This window comes from Thalassophryne amazonica, chromosome 4 (genome assembly GCF_902500255.1).
Source record: "Thalassophryne amazonica chromosome 4, fThaAma1.1, whole genome shotgun sequence".
Lineage (NCBI taxonomy): Eukaryota > Metazoa > Chordata > Actinopteri > Batrachoidiformes > Batrachoididae > Thalassophryne > Thalassophryne amazonica.
The window spans coordinates 51,856,837-51,882,338 of record NC_047106.1 but is presented as its reverse complement, the minus strand read 5'-3'; the positions used below and the strand labels follow the sequence as shown (position 1 = coordinate 51,882,338).

The window sequence follows — 25,502 nt, the reverse complement described above, 5'->3', positions numbered from 1 at the left end:
TGACTTTGTGTGTGTGTGCGTTTGTTTTAAATGCGGCATTAGTACTAGCATACTGAGGGGGGAAAAAAGAAATGCCACTAGGATGTGTCAGATGTTTTGATGGGACTATAGCTGACATCTGCTCATTGCCAATATTAATATCAAATCTCCTCAGTTTCGTAAGTACAAACTGGTTTGTTCTGTCATAAAATCTACAGACCGTTGCAGATTGTGTGGATTTATTAAGAAAACCTAAAAGATGTGCACGAGCTGTCCTATGATTCAAACTCTGCCTCATTTTTGTGTTTTACCTCACAGTATAGGTACGTGAGGATGTAGACACTGAAATAAGGGCACTCGACAGAGTGCATCCTTCCCCCAAGGCCCAACAGCCCTCTGTCTGTGACCAAGTTTCAGTCCAGGGGAGGGTGCAGCGCTGCTGAAGTACAACTGATTTGAACCAAGGTTGTCTGTAGGCTGACCAGGTCCTTTGTCTGTTTAGCACCAAACTTGGTATATAAATGGAAGCTGGCTCTGAAATTGCTCAACATTTTATTTTAGAAAAGGTTAAAGAATTGACTTTGAACCTAGTCTGGACTAAATGTCACACATATTTAGCTGGATTCCAATATTGCTGTGGCAGTCAGCCAGAGGTCAGTCATTTGGGTTAAGTTTAAAGTATTTGAGGACAAATGTCAGATTGCTGTAGCCCTAAATACTTATGCCCACTGATTTGTTTACTAATGTAAATCCAATCAACACTTTTTCTATCAAGTTTCAGTAAAATATTTGTATATTTTTTTTGTTTTTTTTTCTGCAGACAAAAAGGTGAAAACATCTTATTGGAGGAGGTTGTAGTGGAAGCACGAGGTGATATATTTGTGAACAATGTAATAAGTCTGAAAATGTCTTTTGTATTTTAAGATATTTGTCAAAGTAATAAATGACAGTAAAACACACTTTATAGTTTTGGTTCCTGGTGGTAAAGCAGGTCTTTTATTTGTATATTCCTTCACTTGAAACTCACTGCTACAGTGTTCACAAATTACACAAGTAGTTGTTTTAAGTGCAGCTCATAAACCAATGTGTTTGCTTCAAATCAAAAGCTGCGTGCTCAGAAAATGGCAAATCCACCCAGATTCCAGTTCTGTTAACTCAGATTTTAAGTACTAGAATGCTTGTTCTGGTGAGGTGTCAAGGCAATGAGCACTTGACGGGATCCTGTGAGTCAGGAAGGAGGTGGCAGTTGAAGGGCCAGCTGAAGGACAAGACATCCAGAGCTGGACCACACTGCTGTTCCGCCAAGAAGCAGACAGAGCGGCACGGCTGAAGGACACCGCCGTGAGGGCTGCAGTGGGGCAGGAACAAACCACACAACAGTTTGCGGAAGGTCTCGAAGCACAACAGCTCCATCAGCATCTGGAGGCAAGACGGCACAAGATTTGCCATTTAGGTTCTGATGTTGCAAGGTAAAAGGAAAGTTGATACTAAAAAAAGTGGCCTAACTTTATACCCGGTATGGTTGCAGCAGGGTGGCAGCCTCTGTCTGGTCAGCGATGGAAAGCCAGATGTTGGGAAATGAAGTGCGGTTGTAGCTGAGACCCCAACACATCTCAACCTCTATGAGTTCACACGATGAAGCTTTTAAGAGAGGCAAATATTTAATCTGTTTCACTATGCAGTCAGTTGAATTCAATAAATACTATGTATGATCTACACTATATTAATCTCCATCTCTGCCCTCCTATTGTGTGTGTATATACATAAACACACATCTGTGCGGAGCTTGTTGGACTTTCTCATTGCTCAATCCATTTAGTTTTGTCAAGCAAAAACATTTAATGTTGGCACAGCTGAAATCAATCAATTTCAGCTGGCAGGATGACTAGATGACCATCAACCCCACAATTGCCCTTGAATGGTTTTGGCAATGGTCATGGTCGTTGGGGTCAAAGGTCAATATTATTGATACTTTTTCCACTCCAGTGTCCATCAAACCTGACACACATGAAGGAGGTTTCTGGAATTGCCTGGGTGACATCACATTTACCACAAAAGTTAAAGTCACTGAAATCAAAGGTCAATCATTGGGGGCAAGATCATGCCTGCCTGTTTTTTGCATACTCCTTCCAGGTCTTTTTGCTAATTTCTGTGAAAACGTGTCATTGTAGACTGACGCCAAAAGTGACTTTTAAATGATTCATTTTGGCAAAGGTCAAAGTCAAGGTCTTTGATTTTCAATCCAAATTGGACAAAATGTGGCACACAAATAGTGCATCCAGAAAGTATTCACTGGCCGCGTATCTAAACTGAGCAATCGGGGGAGAAGGACCTTAGTCAGGGAGGTGACCAAGAACCCAATGGACAGCCAAGATATGAAAGGAGTCACTTCAGAACAACTCTGTATGTCCTTGTGTGGCCCAGCCAGAGCCCAGACCTGAATCAGACTGAACACCTAAAAATGGTTGTGCACCGACGCTCCCCATCCAACCTGATGGAGCTTGAGAGGTGCTGCAAAGAGGAATGGACAAAACTGCCTAAAGATAGGTACACCAAGCTTGTGGCATCACGTTCAAGAAGATTTGAGGCTGTAATTGCTGCCAAAGGTGCATCAACAAAGTATTGAGCAAAGGGTGTGAATACTTACGTGCATGTGATTTCTTGGTTTTTATTTTTAATAAATTTGCAAAAATGAAAAAAATCTTTTTTTATGTTGTCATTATGTGGTGTTGTGAGTAGGACTTTGAGGGAGACAAACAAATTTACTCCATTTTGGAATAAGGCTGTAACATATCAAAATGTGGAAAAAAGAGTGGCACTGAATACTTTCCGGATGCATTGTAGGTGCATTCCAGATTTACACCACCAAAGTCAGCCAGAGGTCAGTCTTTTGGGTCAAGGTCATTAGGGTCAAATGTCATTGCCATAGCCCTTACTGTCTTCATGCCCATGTGTAATAATACCTAGTAATTGAAAGACATCACATTCATGTTTATGGGTGTATGTAAACCTCTGAACACAACTGTATCAAATATATTTTTGTATTTATTTTCAACCTTGAATTCTCTGAAGCCGAGGTTACCATATGAGGGGTAGGTTTTGTTGTCACAGCCATCCTCATCTTGTCCATCAGTGCAGTCATTCCAGCCATCACACATCCACTGCTGCTGGACACACTCACCTGTCCTGCAGGCAAAATGGTTGGGGCCACATGTCCCTACAAGACAAGCAATATGTGACAAGCACGAGGACACAGATTGAGGCCCATCCTTTTGTTGTTGTTATTTGATGTACAAGCCCAGTTCCAACGAAGTTGGGACGCAGGGTCGGACTGGGAACAAATTTCGGCCCTGGCATTTTTCCTCTGGACCAGCCCACTATTGGCCCGACGAATCCACCCCCAAACACGCACACCCACCCGTCCATACCGAACCCCCAATGAACAAATACTATACACCTAAACACCATGAACACACACCTAAACACACACTTTCACTGTCATTTTCACCTTGATCATAGTACAAAACGCGTTCCCGGCGCCACGAGGGGGCGTCCTAATAACATTAAAGGCAATTACATATTTTGACGAAATTACAAGTTTAAATCATGAGGTTTGTCACAGAAATCCTACTTTACAATCACACTGCAGTCATTGCTAAATTATTTCCTTTTGCATTTATAATAAACATTTGTATATATTTAGTGTTTGTTTTTCTGGTTGAAATAAGATATAAATAATCTACCAGACTTCAAAAAATATACACGTTTCCATGTTATTTTATTTGTCTAAAAATAAATGTTCGAGGTTCCTTATGTTAAACAAGAAATGATCTAATCTGAAATAACAGGTGGTTTACAGATGAAAGGTTTCTAAAGAACCATTTATTGATTTATTTACCAGTTTTAATTACAAATGTTCTAAACTTTTTTTTAACAGTAATCAGAAATTTTGAGGTAACAACAACAAAAAAAACATTTCCAATGATTTTTCTTCAGAAAACCGCTCTATAAATGAGCAGTCCTGTCACACGTTATGGGCCTTTCACACTGAATCCGTCAGATGCGTCAAAAATCTGTCTAAAAAGCATTATTTTCAATGAGACGCGTTGCATTTTAGATGCGTCAGATGCGTCACGACAAAAGCCGAGCTAAACCGACGCATGTAACGGGAGCGCGCATTGCCGCTTGTCAGCAGGCTGACGGAGTCAAAGTTCAAGCCAATCCAACTTCCGACCTGCTGAGCTGTGACGTACCTTTGCGTTGTCCAATAGGAACGACGCGTCGGGCCAAAACACGGAAGACGGGTGGCAGAAACCGCATTGGCCGCCATCTTGGAAGGGGCGTCCTACAACAAACAGTTGCCCCAAGGCGCTATATATTGTAGGGCAAGGCCATACAATAATTACGTAAAAACCCCAATGGTCAAAACGACCCCCTGTGAGCAAGCACTTGGCGACAGTGGGAAGGAAAAACTCCCTTTTAACAGGAAGAAACCTCCAGCAGAACCAGGCTCAGGGAGGGGCAGTCTTCTGCTGGGACTGGTTGGGGCTGAGGGAGAGAACCAGGAAAAAGACATGCTGTGGAAGAGAGCAGAGATCAATCACTAATGATTAAATGCAGAGTGGTGCATACAGAGCAAAAAGAGAAAGAAACACTCAGTGCATTATGGGAACCCCCCAGCAGTTTAAGTCTATAGCAGCATAACTAAGGGATGGTTCAGGGTCACCTGATCCAGCCCTAACTATAAGCTTTAGCAAAAAGGAAAGTTTTAAGCCTAATCTTAAAAGTAGAGAGGGTGTCTGTCTCCCTGATCTGAATTGGGAGCTGGTTCCACAGGAGAGGAGCCTGAAAGCTGAAGGCTCTGCCTCCCATTCTACTCTTACAAACCCTAGGAACTACAAGTAAGCCTGCAGTCTGAGAGCGAAGCACAGACTGCACAAAGTTAAGCTTTTGTGGTGTCTGAAAAAAGCTGTATCTTTATTTGGTAAAAATAAAAAGACTGAACCATTTAGAAATTAAAGTGTTCCCTCAGATCAAGTGTGCTAAAAGGCTACGCTAACGTTAGCTGATCATTAAACCTTCAAAGCAGTTAAGTAAATGCCACGTTTTATTTTTACATTATTCTCACCTCGATAAAGCTGCAGAACTAAACTCCGTTGGGCAAACTGGGACTTCGCATATATCCAAAAAGTGGAAAATTCCAGACTGAGTGGGTCTGCTCCATCACCCCGGCTGCCTGCCTCGGTCTGCCCAGTGATGATGCCTGAAGGCCGGCTTCTCCGTGCGGTTTGGTCCGCTGTCGCCGTTCGATCGTCGGTCCTCCTCGTCCATCTTCCTCCTCGGTCGGCGTCACTCCGAAAAGTAGCTGGGAAAAAAAAACCTTCTCCCAGCAGGGTGATGGGAGAATCGTTCTACTGCTGTTTTTTAAAGCTTTTTTTGTGGTTCAGGCGACCCAAATTCAAGATGGCGATCGCTGAACGTTTTCAGATTGTGGAAACAGCCAGAGTGTGACGTGGAAATCTCCACCCTCCACTTTTTTTTGCCACTTCCAAAGCGACGCGTCTGACGTCATCCAACGGATTCGACGGATCCCGATCCGTTGACGCATTGGCCTGACGGATTCAGTGTGAAAGGCCCTTAAGAGTGAAGAGTGATGACTATTTGAACGTATAGACGCTCGGTCAAGTGATCTCCTACATACCACACAGAGCCGGTGTTCTGTCGAGATGAGATGCGCCAACTTTCGACACTCTGAGCTGTGACGTACCTTCGCATTGTCCAATAGGAACAACGCGTCGGGCCAAAACACGGAAGACTCGTGGCAGAAAACACTGATCTCTACAAAATGGATTGGACCAATCCGATTGGTGCAGAAACCACTGATCTGTACAAAACATAGTCAGTCTCTTACAACGGTGCAGCGTAAATACACGAGCTTTCAAGGAGCGCACGTCTCCTCCAGTGCGCACTTTTATTGGGGGGGGGGCGACCCCGCCCTCTGTGATTTTTTTTTTTCTGTCGCCGGGTCTGACAAAACGGAAGCAAAAGCACACAAGCGGAAAAAAGTTTTGGTGTCTCCAATGTGTGTGTGTGAGTGAGAGAGAGAGAGAGAGGTAATGTGTAACCACTGCTAGGATTCACGCAGTAGCACAATTAAGGAGCTGAAGTCCGTAGCTGTTGCATTTAAAGATTAACAAAAGTAAAGCACAGTTAATTAAGATAAAAGAAACGATTCTAACCTTGTATCAGTAGAAGAGCGGAGAGAAGTCCAGGCGCCGAGGACTCAATGCATTCACAGGGGCGGGAGTGGCCGCCTGCTCTTCCTGCAATCTGATTGGCCACCCTGTATGCTTCTCCATTGTCATTGGCTGTTGGTCTTGTCAGTCATTGTGCTCGATGTAAGTCTCCGTTGTGTGATCAAACGGAAACAAAACTGAAACCTAGAATAAGACTGCGCTGTGTATGAAACACTACAGAACTTTTATTTTGACACAAATTCAGGAAGTGGCTCTGCAGCTGCGCCGATTAAATGCTGTAGCTTCACCGATCATGGATTTTCCTCGTGTTGACAGCAGCGCGCGGTTCGAGAACACTGTATATTTCCATAATCTCTATAAATATGGGATGGCCGGCCCCCGCACGTCTAAACGTGCAGCGGCCCACCAGGCAAATGCCCAAAATCACAGATTATCAGTCCGAGCCTGTTGGGACGTTGTGTAAAATGTAAATAAAAACAGAATACAATGATTTGCAAATCCTCTTCAACCTATATTCAATTGAATACACCACAAAGACAAGATATTTAATGTTCAAACTGATAGACTTTATTGCTTTTGTGCAGATATTTGCTCATTTTGAAATGGATGCCTGCAACATGTTTCAAAAAAGCTGGGGCAGTGGTATGTTTATCACTGTGTTACATCACCTTTCCTTCTAACAACACTCAATAAGCTTTTGGGAACTGAGGACACTAATTGTTGAAGCTTTGTAGGTGGAATTCTTTCCCATTTTTGCTTGATGCACGACTTCAGTTGTTCAACAGTCCGGGGTCTCTGTTGTCGTATTTTGCGCTTCATAATGCGCCACACATTTTCAGTGTGCAACAGGTCTAGACTGCAGGCAGGCCAGTCAAGTACCTGCACTCTTTTACTGTGAAGCCACACTGTTGTAACACATGCAGAATGTTGCTTGGCATTGTCTTGCTGAAATAAGCAGGGACATCCCTGAAAAGACGTTGCTTGGATGGCAGCATGTGTTGCTCCAAACCCTGGATGTACCTTTCAGCATTAATGGTGCCATCACAGATGTGTAAGTTGCCCATGTCATGGGCACTAACACACCCCCATACCATCACAGATGCTGGCTTTTTAACTTTGCGCTGGCAACAATCTGGATGGTCTTTTTCCTCTTTTGTCCGGAGGACACGACGTCCATGTTCTCCAAAAACAATTTTAAATGTGGACTCATCAGACCACAGCACACTTTTTCACTTTGCGTCTGTCCATTTTAAATCAGCTCGGGCCCAGAGAAGGCGGTGGCGTTTCTGGATGTTGGTGATGTATGGCTTTCGCTTTGCATGGTAGAGTTTTAACTTGCACTTGTAGATGTAGCGATGAACTGTGATAACTGACAATGGCTTTCTGAAGTGTTCCTGAGCCCATGCAGTAAGATCCTTTACACAAAATGTCGGTTTTTAATGCAGTGCCGCCTGAGGGATCGAAGGTCACGGGCATTCAATGCTGGTTTTCGGCCTTGCCGCTTACATATAGAAAGTTCTCCAGATTCTCTGAATCTTCTGATTATATTATGGACTGTAGATGATGGAATCCCTAAATTCCTTGCAATTGAACGTTGAGAAACATTTCTCTTAAACTGCTGGACTATTTTTTTTTACACAGCTGTTCACAAAGTCGTGATCCTCACCCCATCATCGCTTGTGAATGGCTGAGTCTTTTGGGGATGCTCCTTTTATACCCAATCATGACACTCACCTGTTTACAATTAACCTGTTCACCTGTTCTTTGAGCATTCATCAACTTTCCCAATCTTAATTGTTGTCCCTGTCCCAGGTTTTTGAAATGTGTTGCAGGCATCCATTTCAAAAGGAGCAAATATTTGCACGAAAACAAAAAAAAGTCTATCAGATTGAACATTAAATATCTTGTCTTTGTGGTGTATTCAACTGAATATAGGTTGAGGAGGATTTGCAAATCGTATTCTGTTTTTATTTACATTTCACACAACGTCCCAACTTCATTGGAACTGGGGTTGTATTCTATAGTTGTGTGCACTCAGAGTGTGTGGCTTCCCCAAGGTTTAAGGGATAACAAACTCATTAAAAAAAAATGCAACTTTTACTTATTTTGTCATTGTTGATTTTGTTTAGGAATCACAGTACTGAAACTGTAGTTAATTCACTATTATGGTTCAACATCCGAGGGGACAAATTAACATGAAAGTTTCTAAACATTTCCAGAATGAAAAGCAGATCATATTTAAAGGATGGGAGGAGAAGGAGGAAATTCTTGTAAAAGCAGAGATAATAACGAAGAAAGGAGAATTTGATATGAAAACAGTGGAACTCACGGTCCAGTAGGGACACAGCCTGGTACGTTGCATTGAAACCACTGTCGGTCACGCCCTCATCAGCAACAAACACCACACCCATGTGGGGACCAGAGGAGGTCAGATCTGGTGGGACTTTGGTGCCGCAATATCTAAGATAAAGGGGTTGGGGAAGTTAGAGACAAGACAAAGGCAGCAGGGACAAAAGACACAGCAGAAAATAGGAATCATATAACTCATACAGGAGGGGTGGTGGCCAAGTGGTTAGCCCGCTTGGTTTCAGTGCCGAAGGTTCCCGAATCAAACCTCACCCCTGCTACATTTTTCCATCTAATGTGTGGTTGCATCAGGTGTAAAACTTGTGCCAATTCAACATGCAGATCCACCTCGGATCTGCTGTGGCGACTTAGAGTGAAAACAAGGGAGCAGCCGAAGCATGTAATGTTGCCTCACACTCCTGCACCCATCACACCATGGAATAGCCTTCACTTCTTGAGAGCAGACAATGACCGATCTCTACATCTCGAGAGTTGGTATCTATCTATTTTCCACAGCCAGGTGAAAAGTAGGTGTGTCCTTGGCCTTGTGCAGCCACTGTGGTCCTCAAAACTCAGACACTTTCATGCTGGATCATGCAGAGAGAACCAAAATGTGCAAAGCCGATGCACCCTCCTCGCCTGATACTCCTTATCTGAGTTTCCCTAAGTAATCATTCATCTGACACAAAGTTATTCCAGTGATACCAAAGGATCCGCCGAAGACACTAAAGACATGCAGTCATTGCCTTTGTTGCTTAAAGTCTCACAACCATACAGTAAGACAAGAAGAATTAGCACTTTATAGATCTGGATCTTTGCTCTTTTGTAAAGATATCAACATGATAAGACACCTGTGTCCAGCAACCTCATGATTCCATAAGCTGTTCCCAGACAACTCCAGATCTAAAAGACCAAGGACCCAGAGACATGAACATCACCACTGAGATAAGTGCATGGCTATACAAGTTCAAAACATTCAGTGGGTTCACATAGATTTATGATGAATGAGTCCCAAAAGTCATTAAAAGCCTGGATCTTCATCTCGATCCGGGACAATCACAAACCTTGACACTCAGATTACCCACTGAGCTTCTCAAGTGCTGCAATCAGAGTATCCATTTATTCTGAAAAGAACACAGCATTGTTAGGGCCCTGTCCCACTGGCGTTTAGGAGGATTTGCGGATGGAATGCGCACAAAGTGGCCCACATCCGCCAAACAACCGCAATAACCGTGTAACATTCCTGCATGAGTCGGCCGCCATCCGAACACGTCCGTGATCATCCGCAGAGGCACGCATGTCTGCAGCCAGGATTTTTGAGTGGCTCAAAAATCCTGCTGCAGATGAGATCCGCATCACTGCCTGAACACATACTGAAGACCTACGCAGGACATACAAAACCAACGCGCCGCATATCCCCTGTCATCCGCTGATATCCGCAACTGACGGGTTGGCGTGGCTTAGCGGCGGACCGGGACAGCGTGCAAAACAGATATGACGCATGCCCAGTACGGCCACATCACGGTCGCAAATGGTATGTCGCGCATGCAGACAGAGTGGGCACGGATGAGGCGAGTGCATCACGGCCACTGTGCCCCTCATGGGGGCGCCTCCGCGGTCGCCTTCGCTTCTGTTCCCTGTTATATCTGCTTTTCTTCCTCATGTATTCGCTGATCCACCCCGGGACATTTGTCATTTCCGCCCACCTTTGTTGCGGACGCTCAGCTTTTGTCTCCTCATTTCATGCGCAAATCCTCCTAAACGCCAGTGGGACAGGGCCCTTAGTAAACCTTTCCAGAAGAACAAAGGTACTATCCTTCCTAACTTTACTACCCAACACCCAGTCCATGCAAGCTCTGGGCAGTGTCAGATGCACGACATTGAAAAAAATCCGTGTTTCTGCCTCCACTGGGTACAGCACTCACAGTATCTGGGAGTAGGCTGGCGAGGATGTGCAGCAACATCTTGGGAACCTCATGAATTCTCAGGATGCTTCATAAAGCAGCCTGGTCAAACGAAAATCACTATCGGCACTGCACATATGAGGTCTGTTAGAAAAGTATCCGACCTTTTTATTTTTTTCAAAAACCTGATGGATTTGAATCACGTGTGCTTGCATGAGCCAACCTTGAACCTTAGTGCGCTTGTGTGAATTTTTTCATGCCTGTCGATTGCGTCATTTGCTTGTAAGCAGCCTTTGTGTGAGGATGGGTGTAGTCTTTCGTCGTTTTTTCTTTGCAAGGAAATGGCGGAATGACTGGTGCAGTGCGACTGCATCAAATTTTGCCAGAAACTGGGCGACAACCAGGTGGAAACCATTCGGATTATTCAGACGGCTTTCGGTTGCGTTTAATGAGTACTTGCAGATAATGAAATAGTGTGCACATTTTTACACAGCTTGCTCCTGGTGTGTCTGTTATTTCGCCAGCAACATATCAAAAACAAAATTATTGTATTTTTTGTAGTATAAGTCATGTTTTGTTACTAGTTTGAGAGGTCCTGTGACTCATACATTTTTTTTTCTAAAATTATCTTCCTTAACTCAAACTGAAAGCAAATCTCTACAACTTGATATAAATTAAATAAAAATATAAAATCTAGCTTCCTGATGAAGTGGTGTAGAGGAGGATTTTCTTAAAAAGAAGACCTGAAAGTTCAGCTACAATTTGACAGAAAGTACATTTGAGATGAAAGTCTATATTTGATGTTTTGGTGAAAGAAACTTTTGTATTTCTTCATTATTGATGTAAATTAAGTCCAAGACATATTCAGTGACTTGGAAATGTTCATGTTTCCATCCCCTGACTTGTCTAAAGAAAACTGGCAATAAAACTGATTATTATTTACAGGTTTTATCAAGTTTTAGAGATTTGCTTTCAGTTTGAGGAAGATCATTTTCTGAATTTGAATTCTTTCTTTTTTTTTTTTCTTTTTCTTGTATTTAAAATGGCAGAAACAAATTAAAATGTGTGAAATTCCAAGTGTTCCAATACTTTTGGAGGGAACAGTATCCTAACATTATGCAGTGCAGAATGAGTGTGGAATTATTACTGTTTTGTTTAAGAATGTTCAATTTTCACTGTTGCTGCACTTTGTGTCAAATCATAGTCATAACGTTTATCATATTGATATGAAAATTCAGTAAGGTATATCTTCTATTATACATTCCAAATCTAAAGTGGAACTCTACTAGTGTTTACTAAGATACACATAAATATCTTTAAACAAAGAGAGTCGAGCCACTTAGGTGCCTGGTCTTGAGAACCAGGGATGGTCGGTTGAAAAGCTTTTTTATCCCATGGGAACTCTCCCTACCCATCTAAGCGGCTCAAGAATATGGACAGCATGTATATAAGTGACATTTACATGACAATTTATATGACAATATTGAGATACGATCATTTGGCCATATTGTGCAGCCCTACTGTCAACTAGCTGAAAACATTGAATATTAATTTACATGTACATTAAAAAATGCTTAAAGTGGCAGGGGATTAAGAGGGCTGTAATTAGTGTGGTCAGCTGAAATGCAAAAAAGAAAAATGCTTAAAAAGGTGGAGAATATGGGGCATGCCCATATATAGAGGGGGTTCAAATTCTGCTGATTTTTTTCTGCTGATTTTTTCTGATCTGGATATCAATGTTGGCACAGGTTTTAGTCTTGATCCTTTCCTGAAGCAACTCCACATGACATGGAGAATGGGGAGGGGTGGCAATTGAACCAGGAACCTTTCACATGGAAAACAAGCGCACTTAATTGATTGGCCAATACCGCTACACTATCAAGTTACAGCAGTGCACAAAAATCCCCAAAGTAAAGAGCTGCTAATACAGAAAAAAGATGTGATTTATATTCCAGTGCAATTTATGCGGGGGAGGTGATGGTCTAGTGGCTAAAGTGTTGGGCTTGAGTCCAGAACATCATGGGTTCAAATCCCCACCTGACTGGAAAATCACTAAGGGTCCTTGGGCAAGGCCTTTAATCACCTATTGCTCCTGGTGTGTAGTGAGCACCTTGTATGGCAGCACCCTGACATCAGGGTGAATGTGAGGCATAATTGTAAAGCGCTTTGAGCGTCTGATTCAGATGGAAAAGCGCTATATAAATGCAGTCCATTTACATTTTATTTACCATTTATATATGGAAAAATATGGTGATCAAATTCAATGAACTTTAGTTGTGAGATAGGCTTTGGTTCCAGAAAGAACTAATTCAGTTTTGCTCCAGATCTGAATTTTGATGTGATTGATCTTTATCCTTCCTTCCTTCTCTGATCCCTTTGATCCTGTAATCAGGATTGCTCATTAATTCAGTGATGAAGTTGAGAGACCAAGATCTGCACCTTGATCCTGATTCGTTTGATCCTGATTAAAGGATGAAGCAAGACAGGCACGCACTGATAAAAACACAATATTTAAAAGGTTCAAAGATCAGAGCAGATCAGTAATTTAGACCAAAGGTGAGCACAATCAGGATCTAAGAATATGAAGGAAAAGATCAAGGGAATGTCCTTATCAATATGATCAAGAAAGAGATTAGGACATCAGCAGACATGGAAGCAGAGGACTGTTGGGCCTTGATGGAGGAATGTGCTCAGTGAGTGCCCTTCTAGGTTAGTAAGACTGCACCAACAAGAAGAACATCCAAGCCAGCGTGAGCAACACCAATCAGGCGGGTATTGTTTTCACCTTCCCAGGACCCGTCCAGCTCCGATGTTGATGCCATCATGCACCTCCACATAGTCAAACTCACACAAATCCTGCATCTCCAAGCTGAAGTTTGTGAAGCTCAGTCTGATGACGTGTCCCTTCTCCACAGATATGTACCATATACACAACTGATGAGGGAGAAGAACACAAAGTTACACACAAAATACCCCCCAAACACAAAGTATGAAGTGTGTCTTGCAGTCTCCAATCTCTGAGTGGGTGCTTGCCTGTTGGTGAGGATACAGCCTGGGATGGTTTGGACTTGCCAGGTAACCGTGAGGCTGAGTTTTCTGCCCACCGCATTCTGTCATTGAAACACATGCGTTTCTTTTTTGACAGTTCAGATTGTTAACTTTGACACATATGGAGTTTCTTTTCAGCCATTTTTGTCTTCATGCAATACAATAGAGACTGAGAGGAAATGTGGAGACAAAGCAATGGAGAGACATGCAAAATAAGTGCGCAAGCTCAGGAATGGGATCATTCACACTGTAGGCTGCACGTTGTGGTATATATCTAGTGTGCATTTTGCCCACGAGCCCAGCAGTGTGTTATTGGAGGGTATTTTTGATCTGGCTTACTACAGTGCAGAGTGGTGTCATTAACCACACTTCCTATCTGTTGTATTCTCGGCAGTTTGGACTTTCCTGAGAACACAGCAGGCTTTCACTGTTTAAGACGCTCCCAAATAGCCTCATGTTTTTGCTTTCCTTTTCCTCTGTGTTTGGCGGGTAACAGCATTTTTCTAATGCAACACTTAACATGGACCCTAGACTGTGGAAACATGAGAAAATGACACACAGCTTGCCGTGAAACAGCTCAGCAACCAGGGCCTCATGTACAAAGCGTGCTTACACACAAAAACGTGGCATACGTCCATCTCCATGGCAACGTTCAGATGTATCAAAAGTGAAATGGGACCTGATTTTGAATAATCAGGTCCCATCTTATCTTAGGGACCTCGTAGTACCATATTACCCCATTACAGCGCTTCGCTCTCAGACTGCGGGCTTACTTGTGGTTCCTAGGGTTTGTAAGAGTAGAATGGGAGGCAGAGCCTTCAGCTTTCAGGCTCCTCTCCTGTGGAACCAGCTCCCAATTCAGATCAGGGAGACAGATACCCTCTCTACTTTTAAGATTAGGCTTAAAACTTTCCTTTTCGCTAAGGCTTATAGTTAGGGCTGGATCGGGTGACCCTGGACCATCCCTTAGTTATGCTGCTATAGACGTAGACTGTGGGGGTTCCCATGATGCACTGTTTCTTTCTTTTTTTGCTCCGTATGCATCACTCTGCATTTAATCATTAGTGATCGATCTCTGCCCCCCTTCTCAGCATGTCTTTTTCCTGGTTCTTTCCCTCAGCCCCAACCAGTCTCAGCAGAAGACTGCCCCTCCCTGAGCCTGGTTCTGCTGGAGGTTTCTTCCTGTTAAAAGGGAGTTTTTCCTTCCCACTGTGGCCAAGTGCTTGCTCATAGGGGGTCGTTTTGACCATTGGGGTTTTTCATGGTTATTGTATGGCCTTGCCTTGCAATATGGAGCGCCTTGGGGCAACTGTTTGTTGTGATTTGGCGCTATATAAGAAAAAAGTTGAAAGTTGATTGATTGATTGATTGAAATGACTGCGGAAATGTGCAGTGCATCATGCAAAAATCCTGGCTGGCGTATGCACGTTTCTACAGCTATTGATCTACTGCCGACACGTAGAGGTGACACGGGGAACCGTTATCAGAGGGATGTGCACATCAGAGACACACTGATGAACATTTAACACTCACTTGTTTACAATTATATGGAGGGATATAAAAGCATGCACAAAGTGATGCGTAAAATGGCACTAACAGTTGCTGCACTCAAAAAAATCAACATGGATGTTGTTGGTTTTTATGTTACATGAATGTAAGTCTAACATGTAGCTTCTATGATATAGAATCAAGTTTTATGGGTGAACACATTCAAATCATGTTGTTTTAACATAACATGCAACAACTTAAAATTTAAAATTGCTCAGTGAACATAATAAATTTATGGAAAGTATTTCCACCCACATAAAATGTGTTAAAATACCAGAAACAATTTTGCTGAGTGACCTAAATGTAAATGTAAATTTGTTGGGTCAGCTTGATGAATTTGCATTACTGTTACTTAGATTCACTGTGGCGACCCAAAGCGCAAACAAGGGAGAAGCTGAAGGGACTTACTTTTTATTTTTGTTACATTTACCCTTACAAATCTAGTTGGCCTAAACCATGGTAATTGAGTAACAGTAATGCAAATTCATCATGTTGACGCAACAAATTTACATTTAGGTCTACATTTACCCTTACAAATCTAGTGGGCCTGAACCATCATAATTAGGTAACAGTAACGCAAATTCATCATGTTGATCCAACAAATTTACAGTTAGGTCACTCAGCAAAATTGTTTCTGGCTAGGTTAACGCATTTTACTTGGATGGAAATACTTTACATAATTTTTTTTTATGTTCACTGAGCAAGTTATTTTTTTGAGTGTGCGTTAGTGTCAGAGGACATTGCAAATGGTGCAGTCTGATATTCATGGAACATGAGGATTTACTTGCAAATGACAATAATTGATGCATAAACCAATTTTGATGATCAAGGCCACCTTTACTGGATGTGCACACAGAACTGCGGTCGGCCCAGAGCGCAATACGGCGAGGGGCCAGGTGGGCGTCTGTGTCCACACAGGTGCTGACCACGCTGCGCTTCCTGGAAACAGGGGCATTCCAGCTTAAGCTGGCCAATCAGTCAGGAGTGTGCAGTCTACCTTGAGCCGAGCCATGCCAGCTGTGTATTTGAAAGTCATCCAGATACATCTCATTCAAAATTGGAATTTTAGCAAGAGCCGGTTTCCATGTAATCGTCGCTATTGACTGCACACATATTCACATCATATGTGATGCACAAATGCGCTTCAGGCTGGTGTTTGGCACGGTGCGTAATGGCAGCTGCTCAATCGATCAAACAACTTTATTAATCCCACAAGGGGCAATTAAGTAGCAGCTTGCTGTGTAAATAGTGTATTTGTGTAATTTATCTGAACGTAAACCAGCGCGGCCACATTTGTGCATGTGCACATTCAAATATGTTTATTATTATTATTAAGGTTTTTTTTTTTTTTTGATTGATGCTGGGCTGCAGAGCTTCTTAACAGGCTTCCTGTGTTCAGTATTTGTCAATAAACGTGTGTGTAAATTGTGAATGTCACACTGTCAGCGGAGGCGCGCCTCACCTTTTTAACGTGTGCGCTGTTCTGCATGTCCGCCTCACATACACACACACGCTCCGTAGCTCCCACGAACATTTTTCCAGTTTCATGATTAATCCGTGCAGCGTACTGAATAAACTGTCCCTGTGTGTCTACACGTCATTTCCAGTCATCTGTAGTATAATTTCCTCTCTGTGTTCATGTCGTCTGATGTGACGTCGTGGGGAATCCCTGCTCAAAGGGCCTATTTACATGAACTTGCATATTTAGCTGGGGCATGTCAAGGGAGGAGTTTGGTTCCACACTCAATTCCACATTCGGTGGGATGTACAAACGGACATGCCACATCTGAATATATTTGTGCTTGGGCCAGTTTCTGGGTTTTGGTGTACGCCATGTTTCAGTCTTTGTACATGAGGCCCCTGGTGTCCAGTTACTTTAGGACAATAAATTATGTTATTGCACTAATAGAGTCTGAATCACAGGACAAACCTGACCAAAAACATAAATCTCACGTCACTTTTTCCTGTGACCTGCAGACAAACCGTGTTATACTTGGTGTATGTCCAAACGCGTGTCTTCTTTTCCAGGCTACAATCCTCACTTTTGGGTCAGTAGTTAGGGTTTGGTCAAGATTAGGGTCTGCACAGTGAACATTGATTTTATGTCTTCTCACCGTAATGTTATGTGGGGGTGTGTCTAGGACAATTGTTGGAGGTCTGGTGTGTCAATGGAGATGCTTCCTATTGCCCTGTTCATCCAACCTAAACATGAGGACCCCTTTAAAACTGAAAGTTTGCTGTATATGCTATAGGAGATATCTGCACTCACAAAAACTGTCAGTAGCTAAACATTTATGGACCTGATTGTGTACAATACTGTCACTTTGTGTGTGTGTGTGTGTGTGTGTGTGTGTTGGGATGATTTGCTCTCACCCTTGTGTTTCTGGTTGCAGTTGGCCTCATCTGTTTGGTCTTGGCAGTTTGCCTGGCCGTCGCACACAGACGCAGGCAGCAGACAGCGACCGTCATCGCACCTGAACTCTTCTCTGGAGCAACTTTCTAAGAAGCACAGACAAAAGGTTTTTGCATAGACGCACACGTGCAAATCTGAGTAGGTGCAAGTGTTGACGTCACATACTAACACACACTACTGACTGTGTCCCGACCATATGGCCCTGTACTGTGCGGTGAAACCACTGCCGGCGATGCTGCCGTCAGAGTGGAAGGTGACCCACACTGTGTTGCTGTTTGTGTTGACAGTCGGTGGGGCAACATTACCACAGAACCTACAGGAGAGTGTGTGACAAACCAAAACTCATCAGCAGAGAAGATTAAAAACAGCAATTATTTAAAATTTTTTTCTTTTGATTTTCCCATTTGAGTTGGGAACCTCTAAACGTGCTATGTAACATTTCATTGACTTTCAACACATAATATTGCTAATGAAGCACATGAAGGTCAACATGTCCAGTTGCAATGAAATCTTTCCAGCAGGCATTTGGTACCTTGAGGTTCTGTCAACTAATGCATGGAGCTTGAGCGCCATCTACCATCAGATTTAGGTTATGACGTCTGGAGTAATAAAGTTATTTTATGTGTCAAATTTGTGGGTGTGCAGTTAAATTAAAAATATACCAGTTTCCACACACTCAGACAAGCAGAATTATTAGCATTTAAATGAAGATTTTGCGTACTTCTGTATTGGCCACAACAAGCATTTTCTCTTTGCTTCTCCTTCAATAGTCAAGCATTTCCTCCTAGGCAGAGACAGCACCTTTTTTTTGTTTGTTTTGTTTTTCTTTTTTTGTTTTTACCAATTCCACAGCACTTGAAAAGGTGAGTGAGAAATCTTAGTGTGTGGGTTTGCCATTTTTCTCAGTCATGACTAACATCCAGGCTTTCAATGCCTTCCTGGACGTAGCCATCAGAAGTGTATCTGTATGCAGTTAAACTGTTGAACTTCTGGACACATTCACTTATCTCTGCAGCAACATTCATGTCTTGGGGTCAAGGGCGTAGGTTTGGTCTCAGCTTTGGTAGGGACAATACCACCCCCCCCCGGCCCCCCTGCCCACCACCACCACCCCTAACCCACTCATACCATTAGACGCACAAGTACAGCATAATACATAACATATGACGACATAATGCTGAATAATTTAACACTTTATTTACAATATTAAGCGTGTAGGCAAACAAACAAACAGCTTAAATAACAAAATTGCACCCAAAATCACGAATCTATTCGATAGGCCTACACCCGAGAGAACAAGACAACAAAAAAATACTTGTGGAGCTAACAAAAAAAAAAAAAGTTTTTGCAACCAAGATGTATAATTTATTCTGTTCATCAATAATGCAGTTGTAGGTATCTGGCAACCTAATAAAAAAAAAGGGATTTCCAATGATATATATGGTGTATTACGGTAAACGAAGCCTGTGATGTCATAACGCAGAGGAAAAACACGGAAGTTTCACACTAATGCGCCGCTGATTCTCATTACCGTAAGTTCTCATGTAAGCCCTCACTCTGAAAAATTTAACACTGACAGCAAGCCAAGAACCCGTGCTTTCCAACAGCATGCTATATGTTGCATATATTACGGTAAAGTGCGTTCGGTGACTTTTGAAACGAGGCAAAAGTATGAAAAAGAGCGCAAAAGTGACAAAAAAGTACAGAGACAGACAGCAAACATAAATGTAGTAATTTCTGAGGAAAAGGCAGGATGTTAGTGTCATTTGTGAAGGTGTGTGTGGGTGTGCAGTTTATTTTAAGTGTGGCGCACAGCATTGTTCGCAACCCCTCCCCCCCGCCCTTCTTGTTTTTCTGCACCGGAGCAGTGTTGCCAGATATGAAATATGAAACTATCGTACCAAAACCTCAAAATTATCGTATTTTGGGAGAAATGATCGTACACAAACAAAACGCATACAACGTAGCTATTTTAGCGTTTTTTTTTTTTTTTTTTTAATTTCCAAAGAATTTTATGTCACATTTTTAAACAGTAATTATAGTAATGGGGAAACTAGAACGCACTACTAGAAAGATTTTTTTTTTTTCTGTGAAGGGACACAAACGTGTTAATTACTAGACTAGAAAGAGTCGAATTCAACCTCGAGGTCGCTGTCGTCATCCGATGCCACTTAATCAGATTTTGTTGAACACAGAAAAAATGTTGACACCGCCATAAGGAACTTGAACTTTTTTTATTTTTCTTGTATATCTCTTTGCTCTTGTGTTTTGTTCGTTTGTTGTTGCATTTGTTGAAATAAAGTTAAAAAAAAAAAAGATGTTGGTTGGGGAATCTTCCTGTCACGGCATAGATTGGATGGGAACTCATTACTTTGTATGGAGAGGGGGCGGGCTTTCAAATGACGTTGTCCCGGGCGGCCAAAGCTGTGTGTGTTGTGTCTTTGATGCCGCCTGAGTGCAACGCCTGCAAAATGATTCTTGGGTGTCAGAGAGAGATGCGTGTTTGGGCAACCAACTGAAATTATCGTACATATTGGATTTTTTCCCATTATTGATCGTACATCGTACAGAGGGCAAAACTATCGTACAAATACGATAATTATCGTACATCTGGCAACACTGCACCGGAGCCACCCATCCTCTGCGCTCTGGGACCTCCCACTTTACAAATGAAGCACTGCCTGCCACGAGATGCGCTTTGTTTACATCCATGTGAGAAGAACGTGAGCCAATGAAATTGCAACATGGGTAACCCTGTCACTCTGGCACGTCGAAAACACAAAACGTGACGACTAAAATTATAGTATCGAGTTCGCAAAAAAAAAAAAAAACAGTGAATGATTTTGTTATATAAACAAAAATGCTAAATATTGGTAGGGACTATTTTGCCATCCCAAAATAATGGTTGTGACTTGTCCCTATGGTCCATATGCAAACCTACGCCCCTGCTTGGGGTCCATGGCCTTTGAGATCGAGACACACCTGAGAAGATCCTATGGAGTTATGGAGCCATGAGGTCACTGGACAGAGATATTTGTCAATGCCAATACCTTAGAATGAAGGTCCAAGTCTTTATGGTCCTGGTGCTTCCTGTCTTACTGTATGGTTGTGAGGCCTGGATGCTAATCAGTTAGATAAGGTGATTACGGGATGTGTTTGGTACTACAGGTCTCTTCAGAGGATTCTTGGGGGTACCTCTGGAATGATTCTGTGTCAAGCGAGCAGCAACTATAGAAAGCTCAGATGAGGAGGATCACTTGCATTGTTAGGGAGTGTCAGCCCATGTTTCACCAGGCTGCAGCGAATACATAGATGGTTACTTTTGAGGGTTGGGGTGTATCTGCCACTTTATTTGTCCAGTGATTCCTGAGATTAGCCTTAATGTATCAACTGAAGACATACTGTGTGCTATATGTCATTTTTTAAAATTTATCCTTGTCTTAGTCAGGTGGGTTTAGTTAGGTTTATATGGGGGGGTCATAAACTGACAGTGAAGATTCTTGGTGTTCTGTCTAGATGAGCTCCAGTCATCTAATGACAATATTCTGCTTTAAAGACAGTGTGTACATGCAAGTCTTTACTTTTTTAAATTGTAAAGGCACTTATTACTGTATTTTTATGTAAAGACAATACTTACCTGGGTTTTCTTATGTGGGGGAGCTTGAACCTATGGGTTAAGTGTCCCATCGAGATGAGCTCTACCGCTCAACTGTGCATGCGCACCTCACCTGTCAAGTTGAGGTCCCCCAAACGGTAAATGGTAAATGGACGGCATTTATATAGCACTTTTACATCTGCATCAGACGCTCAAGGCGCTTTACAATAATGCCTCACATTCACCCTGATGTGATGGTGCTGCCATATAAGGTGCTCACTACACACTGGGAGAAACTAGGGTATTAAGAACCTTGCCCAAGGGCCCTTAGTGATTTTCCAATCAGGCTGGGATTTGAAACAAGGATCTTCTGGTCTCAAGCCCAACACTTAACCACTAGACCATCACCTCCCCCACCGAAGAAAACTCGGGGAGCTCATCTCGATTAGTAGTTCATCTCATCGGGACACCGGCGTTTCACCAACCTGGTGACCACAGTGTTGTGCCCTGTCTGCTCCTGCACCTCCAGCCAGTCAAACAGACAGGGCGACGGCCCTTCCATCGCCAAAGAAGAAACGTGGATCTGAACCACCGAGGGCGGTTGGGCTTGGATCACCCACACACACAGTGAGTTAGCAGGGTAGAAACCAGGGTGGTTGGGGGAACTGAAACTGCCTTCTGGTTCAGTCAAGACGCCTCCACACCCTTTAAAACAGGAAGACAGAAATGAAAGTGCAGGATGCTTTTGTCTGAGGATAGATGGAAGTACAAGAGAAAGAAAACTGTCATATTTTTGTGTTTCTGTCGATGTTCAAATCAGTGATTCCTTATCGCTAAAGTCATAAGTGTTTTCTTTGCATTCATACCTCTGTCTGATAAAGGCCAAATTAATCTTTCTGGAGATTTGCAATAATCTTAAGGTATCAACTGCATACTGGGAGCAACATCAGTGTTTTATGAAAGCCAGTTTTCTCCTACGTGTTTCAGATGGGAGGAACCTAGCAGGCGCTGGTGCTGCTGTACTGTCCTGCAAACTTTTGTTGACAGGGATTGTGGGTAAAATATGAGACGGTCCCTTTCCTGTACTGAGCACGTCCGGGTGGCGAGTGGACAACATCGGCTCTTCTACTGGCTGACCTTTGTTCTCTAAACAAGGAAAGAAAGCACAGATGTAGGAGAAAAAGAAACCGTGAAACATCCATCCATGAAAAAAACTTCATTCACTCAGCTGAGATGATGGCGGCAGCTGACTGGGGGAGCAGTCGTGACTCACGTGTGAGAATGAGGGCCAGCATCAGTCCAAGGGTGGCAACTAGGAGCAGGACAGCGGCGGAGGCCGCTACTGTCCCCCAGCTGCATCCTGACCGCCGCAGACGCATCACACAAACACCAAACAGAACCACAGCTGTGAGAATGACAACACACTTTAATCACAGAGCTGTTGTTCATATCCTATACTCTGATGAATCTTCATTGATCTTAGAGTCATAACTGCCACCATGTTTAGATAGGATAGAAGCCTATCCCAGCAGTCACAGGGCATGAGGTGTGGTACACCCTGGACAGCTTACAAATACCCTGTCGCAAGGGCACATATAGACAGACAAGCACATTCACGCTCGCACACACACCAGTCCACCTAACCTGCATGCCTTTGGATGTGGGAGGAAGCTGGAGCAACCAGAGGGAAACCAGAACATGCAAACTTCACACAGAAAGGCCACAGGTGGAAATCGATCACACAACCTTCTTGCTATGAGGCAACAGTACTAACCACTAATCATGGAGAATTTAAAACAACAAAAACAACAACAAAATGCAACAATGATAACTCTGTATTGTTGCACACCTTAACTCATGTTTGCAGAAAGAATGGGACAAAATAACACATGAAACATTTTAGCCCTTGTACTGTATCATGAATGCCAAAAGATGTTTTAAGTGTTGTGAGTAGGAATGGTGACATGATTACGAAGTGGTAAATGCTTCAGCATCCCAACCTTTTTTGGAATATGCTGCAACCCTTAAATGCAGGAATGAATGCATCTTAACAAATGAAAGGATGCTGATCAGGGTAGCACGGTGGATTAGTGGTTAACACTGTTCCCTCACAGCAAGAAGGTCATGGGTTTGATTCCCATCCCTGGCCTTTCTGTGTGAGGTTTGCATGTTCTCCCCGTGTTTGCATGGGTTCCTTCCGGGTGCTCTGGCTTCCTCCCACATCCAAAGACACGCAGGTTAGGTGGACTGGAAACTTTAAATTGTCTGTAGGTGTGTGTGCAGATGTGAATGTGTTTGTTAGTCTGTATGTGGCCTTGCGACAGACTGGCGTCCTGTCCAGGGTGTACCCTGCCTCACGCCCTGTGACTGCTGAGATAGACTCCAGCCCCCCTGATTGGAGTAAGCGGTTAAAGATGAGTGAGTGAGGATGCTGATCACATAAAACATTAAATATCTTGGGTTCATACAGTCCGCAGTGAAACAGAAAACGTAAATGGAAGAATCACAAATTTTTGTTCTTTTTTATATGTTACATTTTTTTTTTTTAAATAAGGATTGGAATAAACAGACTACTGTAGCTCATGGTAAACAAAGACGCAAACTGATTGGCTGACTCACCAGCTGGTGGTGGTTTGATTGGTTCTGGGATAGAAGAGGAAGTCCTGGGAGTCTCTCTTTTCTCCTCTCGCTCTCCATCCAGCTCAAATGTTGGGTTACAGAACACATTCTATTGAGAATAAAGAAAAAAAAACACAAAGGTTTACACATTTCCATTTAAAAATCCAATTTAAAAAACATCCAGTGTTTATTTTTAAATACGGTGCACCCAGAAACTATTCACAGCGCTTAAATATTTCTACATTTTGTCATGTTACAGCCTTATTCCAAAATGAATTAAATAAATTTTTTCCTCACAATTCTACACACAATACTCCATAATGACAATGTGAAAAGGTTTTTTTTTTTTTTTTTTTTTTTTTTGAGGTTTGTGCAAATTTATTAAAACAAAAAAAAAAATGTATTTAAACTCGATCAGTATATTCAGTGTGCACAAATGAGAAAAATAAGACTAGATCTGGCCTTTCCTGCACCAGTGAGTTTAAACATTACAGCACTGCGTCATTCTCACTCACCTTATAGCTGTCAGAAGTATCTTCATACACCACTACATGGCTAAGGTCAGACATCGTTACACCGTGAAACGAGTCCCATAAAATGCCAGATGTTATGATCACGAGAACACTGCTGTCTGCCAATGAAGGAAAACTAAAACTGTTATTCCTCATAGTTTAAACATTGTACAGTTTTGAACCTCTACAAAACTTCAGACAGCATATTCAGCCACTTCTGCTTCACCATACCAGAACAGCTCTTTATCCATCTTCATCATCCAGATTAAAAATGTAAAAACCAGTAACATAACTCATGTTAAAAACTCTTTCTACTCCAAGTTATTTTCCACGCTTGTTGCTGCTGTCTGTCTTTTGTGCAGATCTGTGTGTGTTGTGAATTGTTTAAGAAATTCCCACACATTTTTTTTACCAAATCCAAGTCAGCTGAGAGGACTGAGCCCTGAGGAGGTGCCACTGGAAGGGGAGCAGGGGTCAGTGTGGGGGGCAGGTCCCTGTTAAACCTCTATAATTCTTATAATGTGCCTTTAAGATCATCAACATTTAATTTGTGCAAAAACCTGGCAGAGAATACCTAATAAAGTAAATAATGTAAATGCGTCTTTGTATGTATTTTTGTTTCTGTACACCACCATAGTGCTGCTGCATTTAAACAATCAAGATATGCTTATTGTATAGACTTTCAGCCGTAATTCAAGGGATTTAACAAAACATTGCATTAAGTATTAGGAATTACAGCCATTTGCATACACAATACCTTCATTATCAACATCAATAAGTGACTGGACAAACAATTATATGTGAAACTGGTGATGCAAAAGTTGCGCTATGCATAGTTTCTCCAGTCACAGCCACAGAAGATATAACTCCTTCAGAGCTGTCTGGGTTTGTTGATGGCTTTCCTCATTAGTCTCCTTCTTCCTACCTTACTGTTTGTGTTTCTTAATTACTGAAATAAATTAAATCCATGACACAGTTCATGACTTGGAAATATCTTATCTAAAGAAAACTGGTTGGAAAAGTGATGGCTTTTAAGAACAATATTAGTTTGTCACTTACGGTTCTGAAAGTTGAGGGGAGAAATATACAAATGGCAAATGCCACATTTTTGTTAAACACCTTGAAATAAAGCTGATATGTTCATTCATAATCAAGTCGTCACTCCCAAAGAGAATCTCACCATCTTCAGCTCTGCCTCCTGTCTTTTTGTTACTGCCACCGTCTCTAAACTACTGTCTTGAAAACTTTTCCATTCACTCTTGCAGATATTCTTCAGTCACA

The 25,502-nt window shown here is 42.4% G+C and overlaps 1 protein-coding gene across 1 annotated transcript; it reads right to left on the bottom strand.

Annotated features, from left to right (window-relative positions):
• Positions 1-146: 146 nt before the first annotated feature.
• mfrp (membrane frizzled-related protein) lies at positions 147-24,278 on the bottom strand. Its single transcript, XM_034168757.1, has 14 exons — positions 24,225-24,278; positions 23,710-23,818; positions 22,364-22,495; positions 22,069-22,236; positions 21,576-21,795; positions 17,678-17,808; positions 17,456-17,581; positions 13,520-13,596; positions 13,272-13,420; positions 8,566-8,696; positions 3,062-3,196; positions 1,493-1,620; positions 268-1,398; positions 147-231 (listed from the first exon to the last, which is right to left on the bottom strand). The coding sequence occupies exons 1-13, from the start codon at positions 24,276-24,278 to the stop codon at positions 1,174-1,176; spliced, it is 1,785 nt and encodes a 594-aa protein (XP_034024648.1). The 3' UTR covers positions 147-231; positions 268-1,173.
• Between the last annotated feature and the right edge of the window lie 1,224 nt (positions 24,279-25,502).